The 25871-nt window shown below is 42.6% G+C and overlaps 1 protein-coding gene across 1 annotated transcript; it reads right to left on the reverse strand.

The window, feature by feature from the left end:
• Positions 1-98: 98 nt before the first annotated feature.
• LOC129833760 (transmembrane channel-like protein 6) lies at positions 99-24711 on the reverse strand. Its single transcript, XM_055898556.1, has 18 exons — positions 24028-24711; positions 21001-21125; positions 20317-20460; positions 19325-19480; positions 17489-17597; positions 17227-17302; positions 16812-17069; positions 16223-16425; positions 15681-15825; positions 14060-14206; positions 12630-12802; positions 3058-3153; positions 2796-2871; positions 2124-2257; positions 1537-1713; positions 1293-1371; positions 1077-1181; positions 99-399 (listed from the first exon to the last, which is right to left on the reverse strand). The coding sequence occupies exons 1-18, from the start codon at positions 24078-24080 to the stop codon at positions 394-396; spliced, it is 2262 nt and encodes a 753-aa protein (XP_055754531.1). The 5' UTR covers positions 24081-24711; the 3' UTR covers positions 99-393.
• Between the last annotated feature and the right edge of the window lie 1160 nt (positions 24712-25871).

The raw sequence follows: 25871 nt of genomic DNA on the forward strand, positions 1-25871 counted from the left end.
GAACACATATCTGTCTCAGTTACTTTACATTCCGATAGTCTTGAACACATATCAGTCTCAGTTACTTTACATTCCGATAGTCTTGAACAAATATCAGTCTCAGTTACTTTACATTCCGATAGTCTTGAACACATATCAGTCTCAGTTACTTTACATTCCGATAGTCTTGAACACATATCAGTCTCAGTTACTTTACATTCCGATAGTCTTGAACACATATCAGTCTTAGTTACATTCTACAAGAAATGTCTCAATGTCCTTCACCACACACATCACTCCACTTTGAGTTCACTTTGACAGCAGCCAAATATCCTTGATGTGATGGGAGTCCAAAATTCAACATGCAGCATCCAATGAATACTCCGGAATAATTGAATCTTCCATTAAAACATATTAAACCTGAAATGACATAAGGGAAACCGATGTAATATTTAACAGAAAACTCAACACAAATGACCTGAATCTGTTCAGACTAACATATCAACCGGAATCTGTTCAGACTAACATATCAACCTGAATCTGTTCAGACTAACACATCAACCGGAATCTGTTCAGACTAACATAACAACCGGAATCTGTTCAGACTAACACATCAACCTGAATCTGTTCAGACTAACATATCAACCGGAATCTGTTCAGACTAACTCATCAACCGGAATCTGTTCAGACTAACATAACAACCTGAATCTGTTCAGACTAACACATCAACCTGAATCTATTCAGACTAACATATCAACCTGAATCTGTTCAGACTAACACATCAACCGGAATCTGTTCAGACTAACACATCAACCTGAATCTGTTCAGACTAACATATCAACCTGAATCTGTGTTTGCAGGACAAGACAGATCTGTCAGAAGACAACACCATGGGTTTTGGTACAGACTAATCATAGCAGCAGCTCTTGGAGGTCATACAACAGGGTCATGTTCATTAGGTACCAAACAGAAGAAAGCACACAAGCAGGGAGGGCCTACCTGGACTTCATTTTCTGTTGCTGAACATTTAAATTTTCTGTTGCTGAACATTTTCCGTTGCGTACGCTAATGAACACGGTGCAGTCAGGGTCACTCACCTCACTGCCCTGTGGCTGAGGCCTGGAGGAAGGGGACAGTGGATACTGCCTCTTCTCATGGACGGCCTGCAGTCTGGTAATTAAGAACTTCTTGTCCTTCCCCTCCTGGTGATGAGAAGGAACAGATGAGTAACCATCAACACACAGATCACAATAATCTTTGTAAGAATATTTAATGAAACAGAAGTTTTTTTGTCTTTACATATACACACACACATTTTCTATTTGATCCTGTAGCAGACTGATTATTTTCCTTTGGCCGTCTAAAATTTGGGTCTGAACGTAAATGACCATTCTGAAAAAAAAGAGAGGAAAGATGAACTGCCAGGTAGGTGAACGTGACATACTTAAAACATACACTGTACTGTTAGTGGCTTTGCATAATAGTCTCAGCCAAACGGCACATAACAAGACATATCCAGAGCAGTCCAAAGAATGTCCTTGTTGGATGCTGACTCACAGAAAGACACCTGCCATCAGGAACAGGAAGAAGGGGTTCTCCACCAAGCAGCTGTGTACCCAGTTGAGCCAGGCCAGCTTGGGGTTGGTACTCTTCAGCTCCTGGGCCCACTGTTTGCCTGAGTGGAACATGAAGGGGAGGTTCCTGAAAGGACCACAGCCAGAGGAGGGCTTAATCCTATGGGGGGGGGGGGGGGGGGGGGAAGGGGAGAGTGGAAGCAACATGTGGACCACAACATACTGCAGTGTCAACCTGAAGCGTACTGTTCTGGCTCAAATATATTTTCTGTTCATGTTGTCCTTCCCAGAACAATTCCAGAGATGCGTACTTTTGAAGGGATGTTGCATTTTAAAAGGTGACTTCCAGACATTTTTGAAAATGTTCAGTTCAGAAATTATATCCCTAATAGAACTATGGTAACTTACTCACATTTCAGCATACAAAAATATGTTTGAGAAACATAGCAACATAGACTCAAAAGCGAAAAGGTGCATGTGTATAGGTTGATATATTTGTGTGTGTGTGTGTGTGTGTGTGTGTGTGTCAGACACCGCTCGTGTGTGTGTGTGTGTGTTGGACAGACTCACGTCCATATGGTGTAGGTCACAGACACAGTGGCCCCGAGGAAGGAGGGGAAACACAGCAGAGAGATGAAGAGGGTGCTCATCTGACTGGCTCTCCACGGCTTCCTGGATGCCTGGCAGTTCACCAGTAGACTGCTCTGAGGGAGAAAAGCAACAAGAGAGTTCACCAGTAGACAGCTCTGAGGAGGGAGAACAGCAACAAGAGAGTTCACCAGTAGACTGCTCTGAGGAGGGAGAAAAGCAACAAGAGAGTTCACCAGTAGACAGCTCTGAGGAGGGTGAACAGCGACAAAAGAAGAAAGAATAATGAGTCTAACACCGCTGAGGTTTCCACTGAGTGCGATAGCTGGCAACAAAATGGCGGATCCTATTCATTTTCAACTGAAGGAAGTGGCTCGGGCCAAAGTGAACAAGGTGAGAGAAGACAGGCAAACGGGTGGGAATTAAGTTGGGGACCTTAAGTTTCTGGACGGGACCTTTACTTACCTAATCGTTTGTCAACACTTTTTGGGCCTCTGGTTATGACAAGTGCAGAGTTTAGACATGATAGTTTGACCTCTTTTGAGGAGTGTACCACTGTCACTGAAATAGTCACACTGGTTGAGCTCTGAGCTGGGGCCTACCTTTACTGTGTAATGGTTACATTGGTAGAGCTCTGAGCTGGGACCTACCTACCTTTTTCATATGGAACAGCAACAACAGCTTGAGGATCTGCACAGCTGGGAGTAAAGGAGTGAAGAGCACGCCTAGCCTGTGGGAAAAGATGACAGAGAAGGAGACATAAATACCACAGAAACCTCAATGACATTATCATCAAAAGAAAGAGAGACGACCCAGGGCTGACGGCACCTGCAGCATCTAACGTAGCATGACAAAAACAATTATGTCACAGAGATACGAGGTGAGACGACTCATGGCATGCGAACAGGCATTTTACCAGGTGAGGGTTTGCCCATAGATGAGCTCGAGTACGTTACGGGCGATATCAAACACGGGCTTCCTCCTTCTCCTCAGCACTCCTTGAGAAAACAGCCTATGGGGGGGAAACGGAGTGGAGTATCAGTACATGTTACAGGAATTCTAAACAACATGTTCAGCAGGTCTGCCACGCACAACTTCTATAAAAAATGTATACTTATTTACAATTTCCATTTCACAAATACACTTTGGCAGTTACAACTTGAACATACTATACAGAATGACTGCAAATATGACAAGAACAGAAATACAATAATTTACAAATATTACAAAAACCTGTATTGGTTAGTGTTTAGCTGTCTGACTAATGAAGGTAATGGACTCTTGAACCATTCTTCAAAAGACTGTAGAGCACAGTCAACATTAAAACAGTCGTGTCAGTACATCTCACAGTAAATATGAAACAAACGCTCAAGCAGTTCTGGCACTCACAACTTCACTACCCACTTCCTCACAAATTACCCAGAGAGCAAGCACAGTGAAAATAGAATACCAGTTACATCGCACATGAATTATCAACATAAACATCTCCAAAACATGCTCAGCTGGTCAGTCACTCAAATATTTCCAGATAGAATCTCCAAAGAGCAAGTAGAGCGAATATGAAAATAGTAGAATATACAGTACCAGTCAAAATTTTAGACACACTCATTCTAAACCTACTCATTAAAGTTTTTTTCTTTATTTTTTCTAATTTTCTACATTGTAGAATAATAGTGAAGCCATAACTATGAAATAACACATATGGAATCATACAGTAATCAAAAAAGTGTTTGAGATTCTTCAAAGCAGCAACCCTTTGCCTTGACAGCTTTGCACACTCTTGGTATTCTCTCAACCAGCTTCACCTGGAATGCTTTTCCAACAGTCTTGAAGGAGTTCCCACATATGCTGAGCACTTGTTGGCTGCTTTTCCTTCACTCCGCGGTCCAACTCATCCCAAACCATGTCAATTGGGTTGAGGTCGGGTGATTGGAGGCCAGGTCATCTGATGCAGCACTCCATCATTCTCCTCCTTGGCCAAATAGCCTTTACACAGCCTAGAGGTGTGTTGGGTCATTGTCCCACTAAGCGTAAACCAGATGGGATAGCATATCTCTGCAGAATTCTGCGGTAGCAATGCTGTTTAAGTGTGCCTTGAATTCTAAATAAATCACTGACAGTGTGTCGTGGAAATTGCAAGATTGTGTTATAATGCAGTAGAGGTAACTCTGGGTCTTCCTTTCCTGTGGCGGTCCTCATGAGAGCCAGTTTCATCATAGCGCTTGATGGTTTTTGCGACTGCACTTGAAGAAACTTTCAAAGTTCTTGAAATGTTCCGGGTTGACTGACCTTAATGTCTTAAAAAGTAATGATGGACTGTTGTTTCTCTTTGCTTATTTGAGCTGTTTTTGCAATAATATGGACTTGATCTTTTACCAAATAGGGTTATCTTCTGTATACATCCCCTTACCTTGTCACAACACAACTGATTAGCTCAAACGCATTAAGAAGAAAATAAATTACAGAAATTAACTTTATAATTGAACTGCATTCCAGGTGACTACATAGAGAATGCCAAGAGTGTGCAAAGCTGTCATCAAGGCAAAGGGTGGCTACTTTGAAGAATATATTTAGATTTGTTAAAAAAACATTGGGTTACTACATGATTCCATATGTGTTATGTCATAGTTCTGATGGCTTCACTGTTATTCTACAATGTAGAAAATAGTAAAAAATCAAGAAAAACGTGTCCAAACTTTTGACTGGTACTGTAGATTAACACAAACAAATCTCCACAACATGGGGTTACAGAGGGGAGTATCAGTACATCTTACAGGAATTATTACCACAAAACACTTCTTACTTCCAAATGTCCTCATGTAGTTCGTTCCAGTCATTGGCAGCAGAGAACTGGAAGGAGAGGCGGCCAAAGGAAGAATTGGTTTTGGGGGTGACCAAAGAGATATACCTGCTGGAGCGCGTGCTACAGGTGGGTGCTGCTATGGTGACCAGCGAGCTGAGATAAGGGGGGATTTTACCTAGCAGGGTCTTGTAGATGACCTGGAGCCAGTGGGTTTGGCAACGAGTATGAAGCGAGGGCCAGCCAACGAGAGAGTACAGTTCGCAGTGGTGGGTAGTATATGGGGCTTTGGTGACAAAACGGATAGCACTGTGATAGACTGCATCCAATTTATTAAGTAGGGTATTGGAGGCTATTTTGTAAATGACATCGCCGAAGTCGAGGATCGGCAGGATGGTCAGTTTTACAACAGTGAAGCCATGAAACACACAGGTCAAAAAGCTCACCGCTTGATCTTGTTATTAAGGGACAATAGAATGATCCCACCTAGACCACAACAATGCAATTAATAATTGCATTATTGTTTTCAAGTGAGCACAACATGCTACACTAGGCTGCAGTGAATATGTACAGTAACTCGATTAATGAAGCAAAAGCCCTGTGATTTGAATGTTTCATTCCATTTGGATCAGTTGTGGGTCTACTCTGGACAGTTTAAAAGGTCTAGAAATGCACAGTAGTAGACTAGTCTGGCTGTATTTTGACTTCTGATCCTGAGATGTGTTATCTGTTGCAGATCATCAATTCTCCCAAGTCGCCCTGTTATAAAATATGGCCACATACAGTATTCTCCTGGCAGGCTCAGTTATTCAGGAAAGCTTCATGTGCGCTCTGACTCCTCTGCAATCCAAGCTACTATTCCTCACGCACCTACAGTGCATTCAAAAAGTCTTCAGGCCCCTTCCCCTTTTCCACATTTTGTTACGTTACAGCCTTATTCTAAAATTGATTAAATCGTCCCCCCCCCCCCCCCTCATCAATCTACATCAAGAACCAATGCTTTAATGTAGCCTAAATATGTATAATTTGACTTTTAACATGCATTACCTTTTATATGTGGAATTAACACACCCAGTCAATGTTTTAATCTGATTAGGCTACTTCAAAACTCTCCTGTAGGTCTGCGCACATTTGTCCAAAATATCATTCCAGCATCGTCAAAATGGCTTGACATTAACCAGGTTTCCATCCAACCTTTTAATGCAAGTAAAGTACATGTTGGATAAAAAAAAACGTCACGACGTCATGGGAACGAATGCTGTTTATTAGGCTACAGATGAAATAAGTTATGATGAACTTCCCCGGGAGTGAAAGTGCACAGTTATGAGCTTGATGCACCTTTTCAATAAATATCGAGGGTCTTATTCTGGTGACATGATGATCGATGATTGGCTGATGTTTGACAAATATAAATAATCTCATCATGTAGTAAGCTATACACCCACTGTATCTGCGAGCTGCTGGCTACAGTGCATGTGCCAGTACTAGAGTTGGTACATTCACTACAGCTACGCAGACTTTGTGACACAGCCATCAGTAGGCCTAGAGTTGAAAATGCCATGGAAACCCATTTCACTTTATTTATTTTTTATTTGGTACATGGGAATTTAACTGTAAAAGTAAATTTGATGGAAACAACTCTGATGGGAAAATGAGCATATAGTTTTGATGCAGATTACAGAATATTAATATGAAAATCTGATGCCAATTGGATGGAAACCTAGCTAGCCACCATAAAGAGTCTGGCAAGTGCGCTAGTCCAGTGTCACTTTGATTATGCTGCACATCATGGTTCACCAGCAGTCCCAAACATCTCAAGAATAAGCTACAGACCAGCCAAAACAAGCTTGTAAGAATTGCACTTAAACTCCCCCCTCATACGGATGTCAAGCATTTTGTTGTCTCTCTGATGTGCCTGTATCGCTGTAATGTGTCTGTATCTATGTAAATGTATTTGTTAAAAATAGGGACGACAATGGAAAATAAGTCACCGACTTTATTGTGCAATACCGGTCACTTAAAAATCTTTGTACTGTGTGACACACACACACACACTACCGTTCAAAGTTTGGGGCCATTTCGAAATGTCCTTGAAAGAAAACATTTTTTTTTGTTTCTGTGTAGATATTATTAATGTTGTAAATTACTATTGTAGCTGGAAACGGCTGATTTTGTATGGAATATCTACAGAGGCCCATTATCAGCAACCATCTCTCCTGTGTTCCAATGGCACGTTGTGTTAGCTAATCCAAGTTTATAATTTTAAAAAGGCTAATTGATCATTAGAAAACCCTTTTGCAATTATGTTAGCACAGCTGAAAACTGTTGTGCTGATTAAAGAAGCAATAAAACTGGCCTTCTTTAGACTAGTTGAGTATCTGGAGCATCAGCATTTGTGGGTTCGACTACAGGCTCAAAATGGCCAGAAACAAAGAACTTTCTTCTGAAACTCGTCAGTCTATTCTTGTTCTGAGAAATGAAGGCTATTCCATGTGAGAAATTGCCAAGAAACTGGAGATCTCGTACAACGCTGTGTACTACTCCCTTCACAGAACAGTGCAAACTGGCACTAACCAGAATAGAAAGAGTGGGAGGCCCCGGTGCACAACTGAGCAAGAGGACAAGTACATTAGAGTGTCTAGTTTGAGAAACAGACGCCTCACAAATCCTCAACTGGCAGCTTAATTTAAATAGTACCTGCAAAACAACAGTCTCAACGTCAACAGTGAAGAGGTGACTCCGGGATGCTGGCCTTCTAGACAGTGTTACAAAGAAAAAGCCATATCTCAGACTGGCCAATAAAAATAAAAGATTAAGATGGGCAAAAGAGCACAGACAATGGACAGAGGAACTCAGCCTAGAAGGCCAGCATCCCGGAGTCGTCTCTTCACTGTTGACGTGAGACTAGTGTTTTGTGGGTACTATTGAAGCTGCCAGTTGAGGACTTGTGACAAATATAAATTAAAAAATCTATCAATCCAAACTGTGCAACGGCCATTTGACAAATGGAAAGAGACATCTGTTACAAAACACCAAAATGACAGTTTAATGACATTCGGAGATAGTCAACACAAGCGTTCAATAGTGGGTAGGCCTACAAGGTAGGGAGGGATGTATTTCCAGTTGGTCAAGATTGTCAGTCTATTTGTTGTGGTGTTGAAAACACAAACCATGATATTGAAATGCATGAAGTTGGTATGCTTTGTTTATTGGTTGTGTGGTGCATTGGCACAGAAACCTGTTGGTGGAAAATGTGTCGCATACATATGACATAGCTATACATATGGCATTAAAATGTTAAATCTGATTTCCCCCTAGCTGATCATTGTCTGCATCCGACTCTGATGGTAGTGTAATGAAACAGACAGCGAGCTCCTCCGTGGTGGTCGGCCAACCCTCAACCTGCATGGCATCAATCGTGCCACAAAAGCTGAAGTGGCAAAGTTGATATCCATGTTTATAAACGCAGGGTTAATACAGTTATTGTGATTTGTGGTCGTAAACATTATTCTGAGTTAATTCTATGAGGGGGGAGGGTGTGCAATTTATTTTACAGTGAAAAGGGGAGGGTCATGCGGAAATAGTTAAGCTGAGGAGGGAGGTACATCTTTTGTGTGACACCTTGAGTTGGACCAGCCCCCCTAGTAAATTTAGAACTGTCCCCTACTACTACTACTACTACTACTTTGCCATAAGTTCTTAGCTACTAATGTTTCCATGAAATGGGACCTTCATTTGAAGGTGACATGTTGTTTTATGACAGACAGCATGGTGACAAGTATCAGGTGTCTTACCTGCAGACCATGTTGCTGTGGTTCAGCTGCAATTTTCCCCAGCCAATGGTAACACAGTACTCCAAGAATGCTCACCTTCAGCAGTAAGTTCCTGTATAAAAACAGGATGTACAGTATCAAGTGTCTCAGAGTAAGAGTGCTGTTTAAGGTCAGTTTAGCCCAGCCATACTCAAATGGAGGACCGTGGTCCGGCTCCGGACCCAGAACGGGGTCAATACACACAGCGGGTCCTGACTTTTTGGGGGGGGGACTTAGTCAGGCTTTCAACTTGCTGCTGTTGAGTTATAATAGAATGCACAATTTGGAAATGTGTAAGTGGATGGGCAGTTCTTCTTCTGTCATTCACTGACAGACCTACAGCTATTTACAGCTGACAAATGTTCCCTTGTTAAACTACTAGCCCATGTAAGATAGATACACTGCATTCAGAAAGTATTCAGACCCCTTGACTTTTTACACATTTTGTTGCAGCCTTATTCTAAAAATGGATTAAATAAATAAAACTCATCTACACACAATACCCCATAATGACAAAGTGAAAACAGGTTCTTACGTAAGTAATTTTAATTCGAAATTGAGCTCAGGTGCTTCCTGTTTCCATTAATCATCCTTGAGATGTTTCTAAAACTTGATTGGAGTCCACCTGTGTTAAAGGCATACACCAGTCTAAATAACATCCCACAGTTGACAGTGCATGTCAGAGCAAAAACCAAGCCATGAGGTCAAAGGAATTGTCCATGGAGCTCCGAGACAGGATTGTGACGAGGAACAGATCTGGGGAAGGGATTTAAGGTGTCTGCAGCATTGAAGGTCCCCAAGAACACAGTGGCCTCCATCATTCTTAAATGGAAGAAGTTTGGAGTTCTTCTGTGGAGATGGGAAAACCTTCCAGAAGGACAACCATCGCTCCAGCACTCCACCAATCAGGCTTTTATGGTAGAGAGGCCAGACGGAAGCCATTCCTCAGTAAAAAGGCACATGACAGTCCGATTGGAGTCTGCCAAAAGGCTCTCAGACCATGAGAAACATCATTCTCTGGTCTGATGAAACCAAGAGTGAACTCTTTGGCCTGAATGCCAAGCGTCAAGTCTGGAGGAAACCAGGCACCATCCCTACGGTGAAGTATGGTGGTGGCAGCATCATGCTGTGGGAATGTTTTTCAGCGGCAGGAACTAGTCAGGATCAAGGGAAAGATGAACGGTACAAAATACAGAGAGATCCTTGATGAAAACCTCCTCCAGACCGCCCAGGACCTCAGACTGGGGTGAAAGTTCACTTTCCAACAGGACAACAACCCTCAGCACACAGCAAAGACAACGCAGGAGTGGATTCGGACTTGAACCTGATCGAATATCTCTGGAGAGGACCTGAAAATAACTGCGAAGCAACGCTCCCCATCCAACCTGACAGAGCTTGAGAGGATCTGCAGAGAAGAAAGGGAGAAACTCCCCAGATACAGGTGTGCCAAGCTTGTAGCGTCATACCCAAGAAGAATCAAAGCTGTAATTACTGCCAAAGCTGCTTCAAGAAAGTACTGAGTAAAGGGTCTGATAATTCAGTTTATATTTTTTATACATTTCAAACAAATTCCAGAAACCTGTTTTTGCTTTGTCATTATGGGGTATTGTGTGTAGATTTGCGGGGGGGGGGGGGGGCAACTGAATCAATTTTAGAATAAGGCTGTAACGTAACAAATGTGTAAAAAGTCAAGGGGTCTGAATAGTTTCTGAATGCACTGTAGGTAAGCAACATTTTCTCTCTGCAAACAAGAGAGGTGTGAACAGTTTGGGGTCGCACTGTGGGGGGGTTTGTTACTACGTCAATAAATGACAATATCCATCCACTGGTTTAGCCTTTCAGATCACAAATAATAAGATTATATTTACAGGCAGGAGCTGATCCTAGATCAGCACTTCTACTTTGAGAAGCTTGATACATGGCTCCAGATATTGTTAGAGAGGACGGAACATTTGTTGAGTTTGTTAGGTCACACTTTGTAAAAACGTTTTGCAATGTACAGCAAACATAAGTATTTCCTATTGGACAAGACCAGGTAGTCCCTCTGTTTCAGTTCATTTCCTTCCGTTTGATGCCTAATGAACATGATGCATGGAGGGCTTTATTTTTTTTACACACACACACACACACACACACCTATTGGGCCTCTTAACCACTTTGATAGGAGCTTCTAAAAATGTTTACTCTGAAGTTATGGTATCTGTAGTATAGTATACCTTTGTGAAGGGCCTCATCCCTTTGTTGGTTCATTGACAACACCCTCCCATTTGTACTTCTTGTTTACACATGGAGGAAGCTTGCTAGCTCACTAACTGTTGTCCAAACCAGTTGTTAGACCTCTTTGCCTAAGCTGTTGATGGCTTCTTTGTTGCTGTCCCTAGTTTTGCTTAGCCCTGTTTATCTTCCAATATCCAACATATATTTTATCAATTTCACCTCTCGCAGTTGAAAAAGTCTTGCCCAGTTTTCCAATAGATTTGTACGTCTTCCACTTCTGTATTTCATCACTAGGTGGAGACATTGACCATAGTAACCCACTCCCTGAGTACCACCCTGTATGGTCCACCACTGTCTCTCATTAGCATCATCAGCTAGGTTCTCTCTAACTGTCTTCCCCATGCCCTATATGAAACTTGTCCATTCCCTTTTTGCGATTATTTTGAAGGCCGAAACGTTAATTTTTTTAACTTGCCTAATAAAACTAAGACTTTTGAATGGTGAGCCAGCGTTGGGCCTTTTCCTGTCCAATGATGTTTACACATTTTTAGGTTACACCTCAACTCACGTTGGTTGAGCACCCTCTACTTCTTTCCAAATGGTATCTTATTTTTTATTTTTTAAATATAGTGAAAAGTAAACAAGACTCAATGGTTGTGTCTAAGTGAAACATCTTGTGATTGTGTTATGGGTCATGTACAGACCAGTTAACTTGACATCCGAAATAACCCCCCACTTAACTCAAGACAAAACTTCACAAGACATTCAGAATACCTCCCATTGGTTTACACTGTGCACCATGTACCGATACAGGCACTTGTTGGATTGGCTGTCTGTCCACGTAAGAGCCAACAAAATGTTCCCTGTGCTACTTGATTACATGGGAATGTCACTGGGGAAATATGCATACATTTGAACCTCCTTAGATCGTTTTCTGAACGTTTGTTGCTTGTCAGTCATGCTTTGAATTAAGAAGGGACATTACACTCGTCAGATGTCTGTAGTCTAATGTCAAGATTTGTCCACATTCCACACTAGCGGTTGTGTAGAGGTAGCAGCATGCTTCAACCCCAAAATTGTTTTAAAATGGCATCTTTATTTAACTAGGTAAGTCAGTTAAGAACAAATTCTTATTTTCAATGACGGCCTACACCGGCCAAACCCGAACGACGCTGGGCCAATTGTGAGCCGCCCTATGGGACTCCCAATCACACTCGGTTGTGATACAGCCTGGAATTGAACCAGGGTGTCTGTAATGACGCCTCAAGCACTGAGATGCAGTGCCTTAGACCGCTGCGCCACTCGGTAGCCTGTTAATGTCACAATCCAAAATGAATGGTAAATATAGGCTAAGTAACATGTAATTTACATATTTCCATTCATATTGGATTGTGACATTAGCTTTGGTAAGATAATTCACCAACTTAATTTGATGGACAACCAGGGTTGTACATTTTTCATTTTCACCTAAATTAGCTGTTTCTCCAGAAATCCCAGTTGGAAGATTCCCAGAATCAGGAGGGAATAAGCAGGAAATCCAGAATCCTTCAACCAGGATTTCTGGGAAAAATATTAGAACTCTGGAACTTACCAGAATGCTAATGTACTAATATGTGTCAAACACTGAACATCTCTGAACGCAGTTCTAGTGGTATTTACCTGAAGATGGAAACATAGAGACGTACAATGGGCGAGTTGAAGTTCTCCATCCAAGACACGAGGTTGAAGAGACCAGGGAGGAGCAGGTTCCCACAGGACACAACGCCAGGCAGAGCCAGCAGACGAGCCTCATGCACCAAACTGACCTCCCCCTCTGCATCCTCAAGTCTCCTCTGGTCATATTGAAGGAAAAACATTAAACAAAGGACTGTCTTGTCAAGAAGAGAGAGTGTAACAAAATAGTTGCATAGGCCTACAGTAGAGACCAGGGGTGCTGGAGGCGTTATCCTTTGGGCACAATGTTCAGAACATTGTTGCTATGAATATTAGTTGGGTGGGCAGTGGTCGCAGATCTTCTCAACTCCTATGGTCATTGTCAAACATACAACCATAGGAGTTGGCTTTACAGAACAAACAGATCTGGGACCTGGCTATAGAAACACTGCAGAACAAACAGATCTGGGACCTGGCTATAGAAACACTGCAGTGCAGAAAGACATTAAGGTAAGAACAAGCAAGGCTCTACATCGCTGACTATAGTCTGGTCCCAGATCTGTTTGTGTTATTTGGCATGACAAGGTCCATAGGAGTGGGCTATACACCACAGATCTGGGACCAGGCTTCTGACCTACTCCAACATTGAGAATGTTGCATTCCCTTCGAGTAGGCCCCGAGACATATCCCTGTCTTGTTTTGCAGGCAACAACATGTCTTAAGCTGCTTTCTGATTTCACAATGTGATTTCCTCTGTTGACTCACCAAAGTATATTTCTTCAACAAAACAAAAAACGTTCCTGTCTGATTCTCAGAGATAAACTCTGAAAAAACCCTATCCCCCAAAAACTGTGGCAATACTTGAAAGTAAAGTCTTCCAATATCCACCCACTAACTTACTACTTAGAAGGAAGTTATGTCTTGCCAATATCCACCCACTACTGTTCTACTTAAAAGGAAGTTATGTACAGTGTTGGGCAGGGTATTCTATGTGGTATGCTAGTATGACAATTGGAAGGTAGCTAATGGACTGGTGTGACAGCAGCAGTGGGTCAGTGACAGAGTAAGCTCTCTCTCTTTCCTTGGTAAAGGCTCATCTACCTTTGAGAGAGCAGCCACAAGAAACTCTGGCAGTAATACCCCTATTGTGCAAACCTGAACCGTACTGTGCTGGTCCGTATAGCCCATTTTCTTTCCACATTGTCCTCTCCAGCACAGTTCCAGCAGCTATAGAGGATGCCTAACCAGGCAAGGCCAGTGCAGCTCATGCTTGGCTCGGCAGTGTGAACAGGGTGCAACAGTTTAGCTGTGGTTGGATTTGCATAGCTTTCTATGGTGTGATACGAGTCCCCCCCTCCCCTCCCTACCACACACACACACACACACACACACACACACACACACACACACACACACACACACACACACACACTAACCAGGTGCATGTGCTTGGCAAAGCAGTGGATGCCGAGTGCACAGAAGAAGGTGCTCCCCAGAGAAATGCTCCATGCTAGCAGGTGCACCGCCATCCCAGACAGCCTGCCCTTCTCCTCCTCTCCGCCTTTCACCTCCGACAACAGCTCCTGGAAAGAACGAAGAGACAGTTTATTTATTTAACAAGGACAGTACACAATAACCAACAATTCAGCTCATTTTCATCAGTAGCCAAACAGTGTTTATGAATGTAGAGTCAGTGAAACTCCAACACTGAAAAATAACTTTCCCAGTCAGTATTTTAATATGCGTTATAATGTAGTTCCTTGTAGCTAACCTCGTCTTATTTGCACATGTTAAAATGGTTGCATATTCTTGTTAATTTTCTGTTGACACTGGGCAAGAATGTAGCTTTCTATAGACATGCTACACCCCAAACACCTAGACCTACATCCTGTGTGTATTTCAATACCAGCTAGAACAGTAACCTAAAGGACACTGTAGATATGCAGATCTACCAGAGGCAAATTGACGGACTGGGAGTGGTCTTCAGCCTCTGACTGTGAGCATAAAATATGAGCTTGATCAGGCCTCTATCCTATCTGTTCTATTTTGTTTGTTACAGTCTACGCATGATTTTGCTCCTTCCCATCACTAACATGCCTGATTCAAACATGCCTGATTCAAATGATCAGCAAATGATCATGGCTCATCACACCGAAAACAAAAGATCATGGCTCATCAAAAGATGCTCATCACACCCAAAACAAAAGATCATGGCTCATCAAAAGATGCTCATCACACCCAAAACAAAAGATCATGGCTCATCAAAAGATGCTCATCACACCTAAAACAAAAGATCATGGCTCATCACACCCAAAACAAAAGATCATGGCTCATCACACCTAAAACAAATGGTCATGGCTCATCACACCTAAAACAAAAGATCATGACTCATCACACCCAAAACAAAAGATCATGGCTCATCACACCTAAAACAAAAGATCATGGCTCATCACACCTAAAACAAATGGTCATGGCTCATCACACCTAAAACAAAAGATCATGGCTCATCACACCCAAAACAAAAGATCATGGCTCATCACACCTAAAACAAAAGATCATGGCTCATCACACCTAAAACAAATGGTCATGGCTCATCACACCTAAAACAAAAGATCATGACTCATCACACCTAAAACAAAAGATCATGGCTCATCACACCTAAAACAAATGATCATGGCTCATCACACCTAAAACAAAAGATCATGACTCATCACACCTAAAACAAAAGATCATGGCTCATCACACCTAAAACAAATGATCATGGCTCATCACACCTAAAACAAATGGTCAGTGAATCATGGACCACATTTGGCTGAATAAGGTGTATTAGTGATGGGCTCGTCAAAAACTTGCACACCTGTTGACGATAGTTCTCCAGCACTGGAGTTGGAAACCCCTGGGTCGTGTTCATTAGGCACAAAATTGAATAAACAGACTGAAACAGGGAGGGACTACCTGGATTTGTCCAATAAGAAATGCTTAGTTGAGTTTTTTGGGCTGGAATTGTATTTTTATTTTTTCATTGTGAGCCCTAATGAACATGATCCTGCACCGTACCTTGAGCTGGGTGGTGATGTTCTCCGACTGCAGCCTGACAGACATCTTCTTGCTGACTTTGAAATCCCAGGAGCAGAAGACCTTTATGGCCAAGTTTCCCTGAGACTTGAACACACGGAAACTCCTCCCAAAGGACTTGGACATGCTAAGACAAGTACAAGGAAAACATTTTATTATTCCCATGAAAGACCAACAAAGAGAAAAACGTCACAGATCTGTCCTGCCAACTCTTATGGGCATTTTCATACCAACACGGACCATAGCAGTTGGCTATAGAGCACAAACAGATTTGGGACCAGGCTAACAAAGAGATTCCAAATGAATAGATCAGGGTCTTATTCACGTTATGATCAATGGCTACGTTTACACAGGCAGCCCAATTCTGACATTTTGCCGGTAATTGGTCTTTTGACCAATCAGATCAGATCTTTCGCCAATAATTGGGCAAAATATCAGAATTGGACTGCCTGTGTGAACACAGCCTAAAAACAATAATCTGATCCTATATCAGCACTTCAAAAGGTTTGAGGCGGTTGTTCAACCTGTAAACGAGGACGATGCCGGTGATAAAGAATGTTATGCAGATGGTGAAGAAGTAGGCTAAGGGAATGTTGTAGGCCATCATGTGAGGGTCACTGGTGGTGCTGCAGGCAGTCCCGGCTGTGGCTTCATCAGGTCTACAACTGGTGTTGATGGTGGAGTTGGTGTAGTAGCCATAAAACATTACAGAGTTAGAGAGATAACCCTGAGAGGGAAGAGAGGTGGTGTGGTTTCAGAAACAGACTGACAACACTGATGTAGTGTTTTGATATAGAAGTGCTCTTGCAGGTGCTTTACATTTGTATGGGTGAGCATTGCGTTGTGACTTTGCTAGGTATGTCAGCAGCAGTTGTTTTATTGGCGTAGGCTGGATTTACACTCCACTAGGTGTACTCTGTAGAGGCTCAACAGCCACTTTGTGCTTTCACCGCACACAGCAGAGATTTTGGGGCATGCCAAAAATTGTAACCTAACGCCATCAGTGATATTTTGCTCGGACGATCAGTGGAGTTTAAACTTTAGAGTAAATCACATTAAAGTCAAAACCTTTAATGAACATAATCAACCAACCAATCATATCCCTCATTTTACCGTGCCGGTGAACAGCTCCAGGCCTGTGACTCTGTGGGAGCTGGGGGTGTGAAGGGGCGGGTGGATGGCCTGGGGGAGCACCAGGAACAGGCCGTTGATGAGGAAGAGGAAGACGTTGAAGAGCAGAAGAGTCCTGATGAAGAGAAAGTAGGAGAGCACACCAGTGCCAAAGCGGCCGCCCAGCCTCTTCAAAGCCACCTGCCACAACTGCAGGGAACTGACGATGAAGAGACATCCGAACAAGATGTGATACAAAGCCTGTGGACACAGGACGCAGAGTTACTTTCATGCCTAACATCTCTGTGCAGAGATTAACGTCAGGCTTGGAGCACTTTCCTCACATTTTATATCTGAATGATAGCCATGAAATTGCCAACAGCATGTTTTATGCTAGTGATAGCTTGGTTATACTCACTCGCTTAAGGAGGCTACAGCAGGGAACCTGGCTGCTCAAGAGGGACTGTCCAACTTTGTCACTGAATACACGTTTCCTAAAGAGAGATGTTGACTGTAAAAGGGGTCTTTGAAGATTCAGCAATGATGAGAGAGAAGTGTTTAAGTAGCTTTCGTGTAATTAGTTTATTGTCAAATTTGACATTGGCATCATGTAAAGCAAATGGTGTCCTGGAACAATTAAGATAATCAATTCCAAACAATGAAGAGAATATGGCACACACCTCAGTTTAGTCTTCTCAGCCAGACTAAGGGGCGTGGCACGCAGCATACGCACACGGTCACCGGCCGACAGACTCTGAAGATTGTTGACCAGCTCCTGTCTCTTGGTCTCTGTAATCCACACATAAAGTTAAAAGGATACCGTAAAATTTCAATTAAATAGCCCAGGCATGTATTTGCTTCAATCACTGAACACAACCGGCGAATATTAGAGACAGGCTTGTATTTGCCTGGCTATTAAGGGAGCATGCAACTGGCATGCTGATTGCAGGAATGTCTAACAGAGCTGTTGCCAGATAATTTAATGTTAATCTCTCTACCATAAGCCACCTCCAACATTGTTTTAGAGAATTTGTCAGTACATCCAACCGGCCTCAACCACAGATCACATGTAACCACAAAAGCCCAGGACCTCCACATCCGGCTTCTTCATCTGCGGGTGAAACTGGTCTCATCTGAGACCTGCCACACCGACAGCTGATGAAACTGTGGGTTTGCACAACCGAAAAATTTCTGCACAAACTGTCAGAAACAGTCTCAGGGAAGCTCATCTGTGTGCTCGTTGTCCTCACCAGGGTCTTGACCGGACTGCAGTTTGGCATCGTAACCGACTTCAGTGGACTAATGCTTACCTTCGATGGCCACTGGCATGCTGGAGAAGTGTGCTCTTCACAGATGAGTCCCGGTTTCAACAGTACCAGGCAGATGGCAGATGTGAGGGAAAGCGTTTTGTTGATTTCAACGTTGTGAACGGATTGCCCTATGGTGGCGGTGGGGCTATGGTATGGGCAGACATAAGCTATGGACAACAAACACAATTGCATTTTATCGATGGCAATTCGAATGCACAGAGATATCGTGGCGGGATTCTGAGGCCCATTGTCGTGCCATTCATCCAACGCCATCACCTCACGTTTCAGCATGATAATGCACAGCCCCATATCGCAAGGATCTGTACACAATTCCTGGAAGCTGTACATGTCCCAGTTCTTCTATGGCCTGCATGCTCAACATACATGTCACCCATTGAGCATGTTTGGGATGCTCTGGATTGACATGTACGACAGTGTGTTCCAGCTCCCGCCAACATCCAGCAACTTCGCACAGCCATTGAAGAGTGGGACAACATTCCACAGGCCACAATCAACAGCCTGATCAACTCTATGTGAAGGAGATGTGTCGTGCTGCATGATGCAAATGGTGGTCACACCAGATACTGACTGGTTTTCTGATCCACACACCTACCTTTTTTAAAGGTATAGGTGACCAACAAATCTGTGACTAACAAAAAAAAACATGTGTTTGATACCATTCCACTTATTCCGCTCCGCCAAAACCACAAGCCCGTCCTCCCCAATTAAGGTGCCACAAACCTACTGTGATTCCCAGTCATATGAAATCGATAGATTAGGGCCAAATGAAATGTATTTCAATTGACTGATTTCTTTATATGAACTGTTACTCAGTAAAATCTTTGAAATTGCTGCATGTTGCATTTATATTTTTGTTCAGTGTAGCATTTTCTAACCAAACCTTGATATCTTTAACTTTTAGCAGCGGAGTCGTTCTTGTTGGTATAGGCCATCTCAGCAGAGCACACAAAACAGACACTGACTCCCAGCGGAGGGACAGTCAGGGAATGTTCACTCTATTCAAAGGTTGAACAAGAGGAGCTCACCTCGTACAGCATTGGTAAAAAGATCTAAAACTGTCTGGTTTCAAATGCCATACACATTGTCCTGTGTCTGTAGTGAGGATGGTAGAAGGCCCCTCAAAGCTGGTGAAAAACTATTGCCTTCAGGGGTGGATGGTGAAGTGGATTTGGGGATGGCACTCACCTTCCTCACAGACATCCTCAGAGTCTGCCTCGATCCCATAGCCACGGATACTAGGTCTGGAGGAGAGGGAAACGTCTTGGGTCTGGCGGTGGTACCTGCGCAGCTGAGTAGAACGGATGTTGCACTGGGAGATGATTTCAAGACGACTCTGCTGCCCTGAGTGAGGAGAGACCATTTCCTGACGTTTAAAAGGAGGAAGATTACATTTGCTACCTGGGTGTATTCACTAGGAACCAAAAGGAAACAAATGGCCGAAACATTTGTCTAACCTGAACTTGTTCAATAAGTATTCTGTTGCACAGCATACATGGTTCGCTACGGTGTGCACTAATGAATACACCCCAGCAGTTTATTCATACGTCAACCACTTGTGAGGTCAGTGGCTTTTGCGTAGGCCATATTCTCCTCCAGTAGTTTTCTGAAACTTCTGACACAGTAAGACAAGAGACAGGAAACTATTCTAATGACTTATTAATGTACTTAGTACATGTACCATTTTGACCATCCAAAAAATATTGCTGGTATTAAAACAAGATAATTGGATTATACTCCCAATAGATGTAGATTTCAGAACCATTGTAGGTATTTAAAATGTGTGTGGTGCGTTTCCACTTGTCCAGAGCGACTTACAGTAGTGAGTGAATACGTCTTCATACTGGTCCCCGGTAGGAATCCAACACACAACCCTGGCGTTGCAAGTGCAATGCTCTACCAACTGAGCCACATGGGTAACAGGGCAGATACAAGAGGAACTGCAACATGTTTGTGCGCTCTCAAAATATCACCTATAGTCTCTTTGGCCTGGGTCTTCTTCATTAGAGCACAACGTCGCAAAACCGTTTGCAACGTCAAACTAAAACAAGCATTTATTTGGAGAAATTCAGGTAGTACCTCACGGTTTCAAGACGTTTTCTTCCCTTCTGTGTCTAATAAACACAACCCCGAAGGTTTCCCCTGAACAAACCAGCTTGTGACCGAAAGGATGGTCTTACCGACGCTGCGACTGGGCATGGAGGACAGGACCCTCAGGGTGGCGGCAGACCAGCGGTTCCTCACCAGAAGGTTGGTCTGCATGGAGTCCTCACTCCTCTCATCTGCCTGCTCTCTGACATCACTCATATGGCTGGCCAACCTATCTATGGGGAACATATGATTGAATATGATTAATCAGATGATAAAATATATTCAGTAAGACACACTGCACTGGCCTTGGTCGTGTTCATTGGGGCATGCAATGGAAAATTATTTTAACAAATGTTTCAACTGCAAACATTTCTTATTGAACAAGTCCAAGTAGCCTCTCCTTGTTTCATTCAGTTTTGTTACATTTGGTGCCTAATGAACACGACCCTGGTGGTAGTCTGCTTGTGCTTTATCCAACTCCGCTGTGTATTATGTTCTTTGTCATACATGTAGGCATGGCAACAATAAAGACAAGTTGGTTACAGCACAGTATGGGACCAGGCTAACACTGTTATGGACATAGTGGTTATCAGAGGGAGTTAGAAGATTTCAGTCCTCACCTCAATGAGCATATCAGTTCACTGGAAAACATTCACTTGTAACAAACTGGCTACATCCTAAAAGGCAACCGATTGCCCACATAGTGCACTACTTTTGACCAGGGCCCATAGGGAATAGGGTGCCACTTGGGATACAACCACATATAGAAGTACCTCTGCCTTCCGCTGTAAGGACCTCCATTTCCAGGGTTTCAGGACTGCCACTCTCCAGACCTGTTCCCGTCACCGTAATGAGCTGGCACATAGAGTCCTGGGCCGTATCATCACCCTTAAGACTCCTGGTGTACGTTGAGCAATGGAATAGAAGTGGGTTATACCAGACAGAGGGCTATGGTACACGTGCATGTATAAAAGGACGGCTGGACGGATGAACGGACAGATACTTGTAAATGCGTAAACAAATGCACACACACACAGCAGTGTTATTCTAGTAGTTAGAGCGTTGGGCCAGTAACCGGAAGGTTGCTGGATCGAATCCCCGAGCTGACAAGGTAAAGATTTGTTGTTCTGCCCCTGAGCAAGACAGTTAACCCACTGTTCCCCAGCACCTCTCTGATTCAGAGGGGTTGGGTTAAATGCGGAAGACACATTTCAGTTGGACAACTGACTAGGTATCCACCTTTCCCTCATTCTTGGTTTTATCTACATATAAAACACATTCAATATGAATTATGCAACAATTGAGGAAAAAAATAGCCCGTGTTTGTCGGTGTTATGTTTTCCTATTCTCAGGAAGATTAATCGAACAAAAGGTTCCGATGTTCCCAAGGCAACTGGGGTCACTGGAACATATCCAAGAGAGAGAAACAGACCAGAGGACAAATAGCACTGCAGGCTTCAATAACTAAAACATCTGCAAAGACCATTAAAACTAGAGTACCCGTAACACGCAGGCTCACTGCAGAATACAGAATATATTCTGGGCCGCCACTGACACCATTCTGTATACATCTGCCCCTTCTTTGGACACTGTGCTAACAAACCTCCAAACAAGCTTCAACGCCATACAACACTCCTTCCATGGCCTCCAACTGCTTTTAAATGCTAGTAAAACTAAGTGCATGCTCTTCAACTGATCGCTGCCCGCACCCTCCCGCCCGACTAGCATCACTACTCTGGACGGTTCTGACCTAGAATATGTGGACAACTACAAATACCTAGGAGTCTGGTTAGACTGTAAACTGTCCTTCCACTCACATTAAGCATCTCCAATCCAAAATTAAATCTAGAATCTGCTTCCTATTTCGCAACAAAGCCTCCTTCACTCATGCTGCCAAACATACCCTCGTAAAACGGACTATCCTACCTATCCTTAACTTCGGCGATGTCATTTACAAAATAGCCCCCAACACTCTACTTAGTAAATTGGATGTAGTCTATCACAGTGCCAACCGTTTTGTCACCAAAGCCCCATACACTACCCACCACGGCGACCTGGCCCTCACTACATATCTGTCGCCAAACCCACTGGCTCCAGGTCATCTACAAGTCTCTGCTAGGTAAAGTCCCACCTTATCTCAGCTTACTGGTCACCATAGCAACACCCACCCGTAGCACTCACTCCAGCAGGTATATCTCACTGGTCATCCCTAAAGCCAACACTTACTTTGGTCGCCTTTCCTTACAGTTCGCTGCTGCCAATGACTGGAACGAATTGCAAAAATCTCTGAAACTGGAGTCTTATATCTCCCGCAGTAACTTTAAGCATCAGCTGTCAGAGCAGCTTACCAATCACTATACCTGTACACAGCCAGTCTGTAAGTAGCACACCCAACTACCTCATCCCCATATTATTACTTATCCTCTTGCTCTTTTGCACCCCAGTATCTCTACTTGCACATCATCTATCACTCCAGTATTAATGCTAAATTGTAATTATTTTGCCTCTATGGCCTATTTATTGCCTACCTCCCTACTCTTCTACATTTGCACATAGATTTTTCTATTTTTATTTTCTATTGTGTTATTGACTGTACGTTTGTTTATGTGTAACTCTGTTGTTGTTTTTGTCGCACTGCTTTACTTTATCTTGGCCAGGTCACAGTTGTAAAAGAGAACTTGTTCTCAACTTGCCTACTTGGTTAGATAAAGGTGAAATAAAAATAAAATAAATCGAAAATCATTTTTCTGTAAAAAAAAGATAAGAGCTCTATATTTTAAATAAGATTGTCTTTGAAAACTAACATTCACTAAACAAACACTAGACAGTCTGGGAGAATCTAACATTCACTAAACAAACACTAGACAGTCTGGGAGAATCTAACATTCACTAAACAAACACTAGACAGTCTGGGAGAATCTAACATTCACTAAATAAACACTAGACAGTCTGGGAGAATCTAACATTCACTAAACAAACACTAGACAGTCTGGGAGAATCTAACATTCACTAAACAGTCTGGGAGAATCTAACATTCACTAAACAGTCTGGGAGAATCTAACATTCACTAAACAGTCTGGGAGAATCTAACATTCACTAAACAAACACTAGACAGTCTGGGAGAATCTAACATTCACTAAACAAACACTAGACAGTCTGGGAGAATCTAACATTCACTAAACAAACACTAGACAGTCTGGGAGAATCTAACATTCACTAAACAAACACTAGACAGTCTGGGAGAATCTAACATTCACTAAACAAACACTAGACAGTCTGGGAGAATCTAACATTCCTAAATGTCACTCCAATAAAGAAGCACTTTTATCAACTTCCACTGTCCTCCAAAAGCTCTTAGCTTCAGTTTGCTCCTCAAATCAACCCTGGTTAGAGAGCGGCAGTGTTCCCTTCCCTTATAACCATACAGTAGTGGGACAGCGATAAAGGAACTTTTGAATGGGATGTTTAGACCTTGACTAATCTCTCGTGAACAGACTACATAAACATGAATGGTACCCTGGTCCAGCATCTGACCAAATGACAAAATATTGTTGTTCCGGGTAAACTGAAATTCAACCTTGACCTATTCCAAACTAATGATGTTCTATGCACCAACTATGTACAACCAGACAGAGAGAGCATTTGTGAATCTACAACTAACAACGAGGGACAACAAAGCACACACACAATAATGCAGTATCTCCTTCAGAATATACAACTGTGGACAGACATGGGCTACAAAACACAGCTCTACTTTAACATCCCGTCATTAACAGAGATGAGAGTAAAGAGCAACTTACTCTAATTCAAGCTCCATTATAGGGCTCAGATTGAAGTCCACACTGTATGCCATCCTCCTGGTCTTCACTCTGCGCGGCCACACCTGTCTGTCTGTATCATGGACTTACCTTTTTCCAATCACAGACAGAAGCATAGGGGAGCCCACCAAGAAGAGAGGATTGGTGGAACAGAGGTACTGTTGTGTTATATACTGTAGTTAGTGCATCGTCCCAGTCATGTCTTCCAGTTTCCAGGAGAGAGAACTATTAGGAGCTCTTAGTGGTTGCGTTTAGGGTTAGGAGTTAGGACTTCGTCTGACCAACTTACACTCTCAACTCATTATCTACCAAAGCGAAAAATATACTGAAGAAAAGACTGACGGAAGGGTTGTTTCACAATCATAAGAAGACAATACAGGAAGCGGTCCCTCCCACAGACCACTAGTGTACTCCTTCCTCCCTCCTCCCAAAGACCCTTATCACAGGCAATGTGCCATGTTCACATGTTATCAGGAACTTCTTCAACAGGAATTGAGAGGAACTTGTGGAGGTTAAAGAAAAGAAAAACAAATCAAGGACTGACCATCCATGATATCAAAATTATTGTTGTAAGCATGCATTGTTTACATTTACTTCATTTACAGACAGAGTAAAACAAGCTTTCGGGTTCTGACGGGGTACTACAGTTGAGCTAAGCCCATGAGGCATTTAAATTCTATTCTTCAAAAATGTATGTAGCAATCGCTTACTGCTCCTTTAAAGCTCCCTCTTGGATCTTACTAAAGAAAAACAACAATACAGTATTTATATTTTTAATAACTAGTTTCTGGAATACCTTTAGGATTTTATATAAAGCTATTCAACAAAATGTATTAAATAAATTAATCCAGAGCTTCAAGTGCTTGACAGCGGTGGAGGCTGGTGGGAGGAGCTATAGGATGACGGCTCATTGTATTGGCTGGAATGGAATCATTGAAACGGTATGAAACATACGGAAACCTCATGTTTGACTCCGTTCCAATAATTCCATTCCAGCCATTACACAGAGCCCGAACTCCTATAGCTGTTCCCAACAGCCTCCACTGATTAACAGCTGAGAATTGATGCGATGTGTGTGTTCCATTTCCACAGGTTTCCAGATGGAAACACAATAGAACCAACAACACCCGTCAGTACACTAAACTTCTGAATCATTATTCTTAGCAAAACTGCATATGTATTGTAACTGCAAAAAGTAACTTCAAATTGAATAGTTTGATGTATAAGACTTGCATTGTCGATGTATGTTCTACCCCTCACCATTTTTGAAGACTTAATTTTTGAAGACTGCCATGCACAGCCCCAAACCACCAATCAAACTGAAGAGATTCTGCCTGTTTGTTCACACCTACGGCGCATGGAACTCTCAGCTCAGCAACTTTCAGCTCGAGCGGCTTTCTCTGGCGCAGACTCAACCAATGAAATACATTCTCCTCATTAGAGGTGTATTCATTATGCGAAAAGTTTCGAAAACGTTAATAAAATATTTCCAAATGAATGTCTAGTTAATTCTAAACAGTTTGAATACATTTTGTAAGTCAATGTAACATTCTAATTGCAATCCTGCATTACAGTGGTGCACAACTGAAATGCATTGGCACATCACTAAAGAATAAAATGAAGTGAATATATAATTCATAATAAACTGTCTGTCTTTCACAGCAGGAATCCCTTAAGTGTGCTTCTGCTGTCCTCTAGTGGTAAACCTACATTATGAATGGAGTTTAGTGGGACATGAGAGCAGTTGTTTGAGACGATATTAGTTAGAAAATCTAAAATATTGAAGTGAATAACAGTGATACACCAACACAACAACACCAATAAAT

Source organism: Salvelinus fontinalis, chromosome 34 (genome assembly GCF_029448725.1).
Source record: "Salvelinus fontinalis isolate EN_2023a chromosome 34, ASM2944872v1, whole genome shotgun sequence".
Classification (NCBI taxonomy): Eukaryota; Metazoa; Chordata; class Actinopteri; order Salmoniformes; family Salmonidae; genus Salvelinus; species Salvelinus fontinalis.

What these genes read in the sequence shown, in the direction of transcription:
- LOC129833760 (XM_055898556.1), bottom strand. Translation starts at nt 24,080, where the DNA reads ATGGCATACAGTGTGGACTTCAATCTGAGCCCTATAATGGAGCTTGAA. An exon ending in TGGAGCTGTTCACCGGCACG is followed by an intron (nt 16,426 to 16,811) that starts GTAAAATGAGGG and finishes CTTCCCTCTCAG; the next exon opens with GGTTATCTCTCTAACTCTGT. An exon ending in TACAGGATCAAATAGAAAAT is followed by an intron (nt 1,182 to 1,292) that starts GTGTGTGTGTAT and finishes TCTCATCACCAG; the next exon opens with GAGGGGAAGGACAAGAAGTT.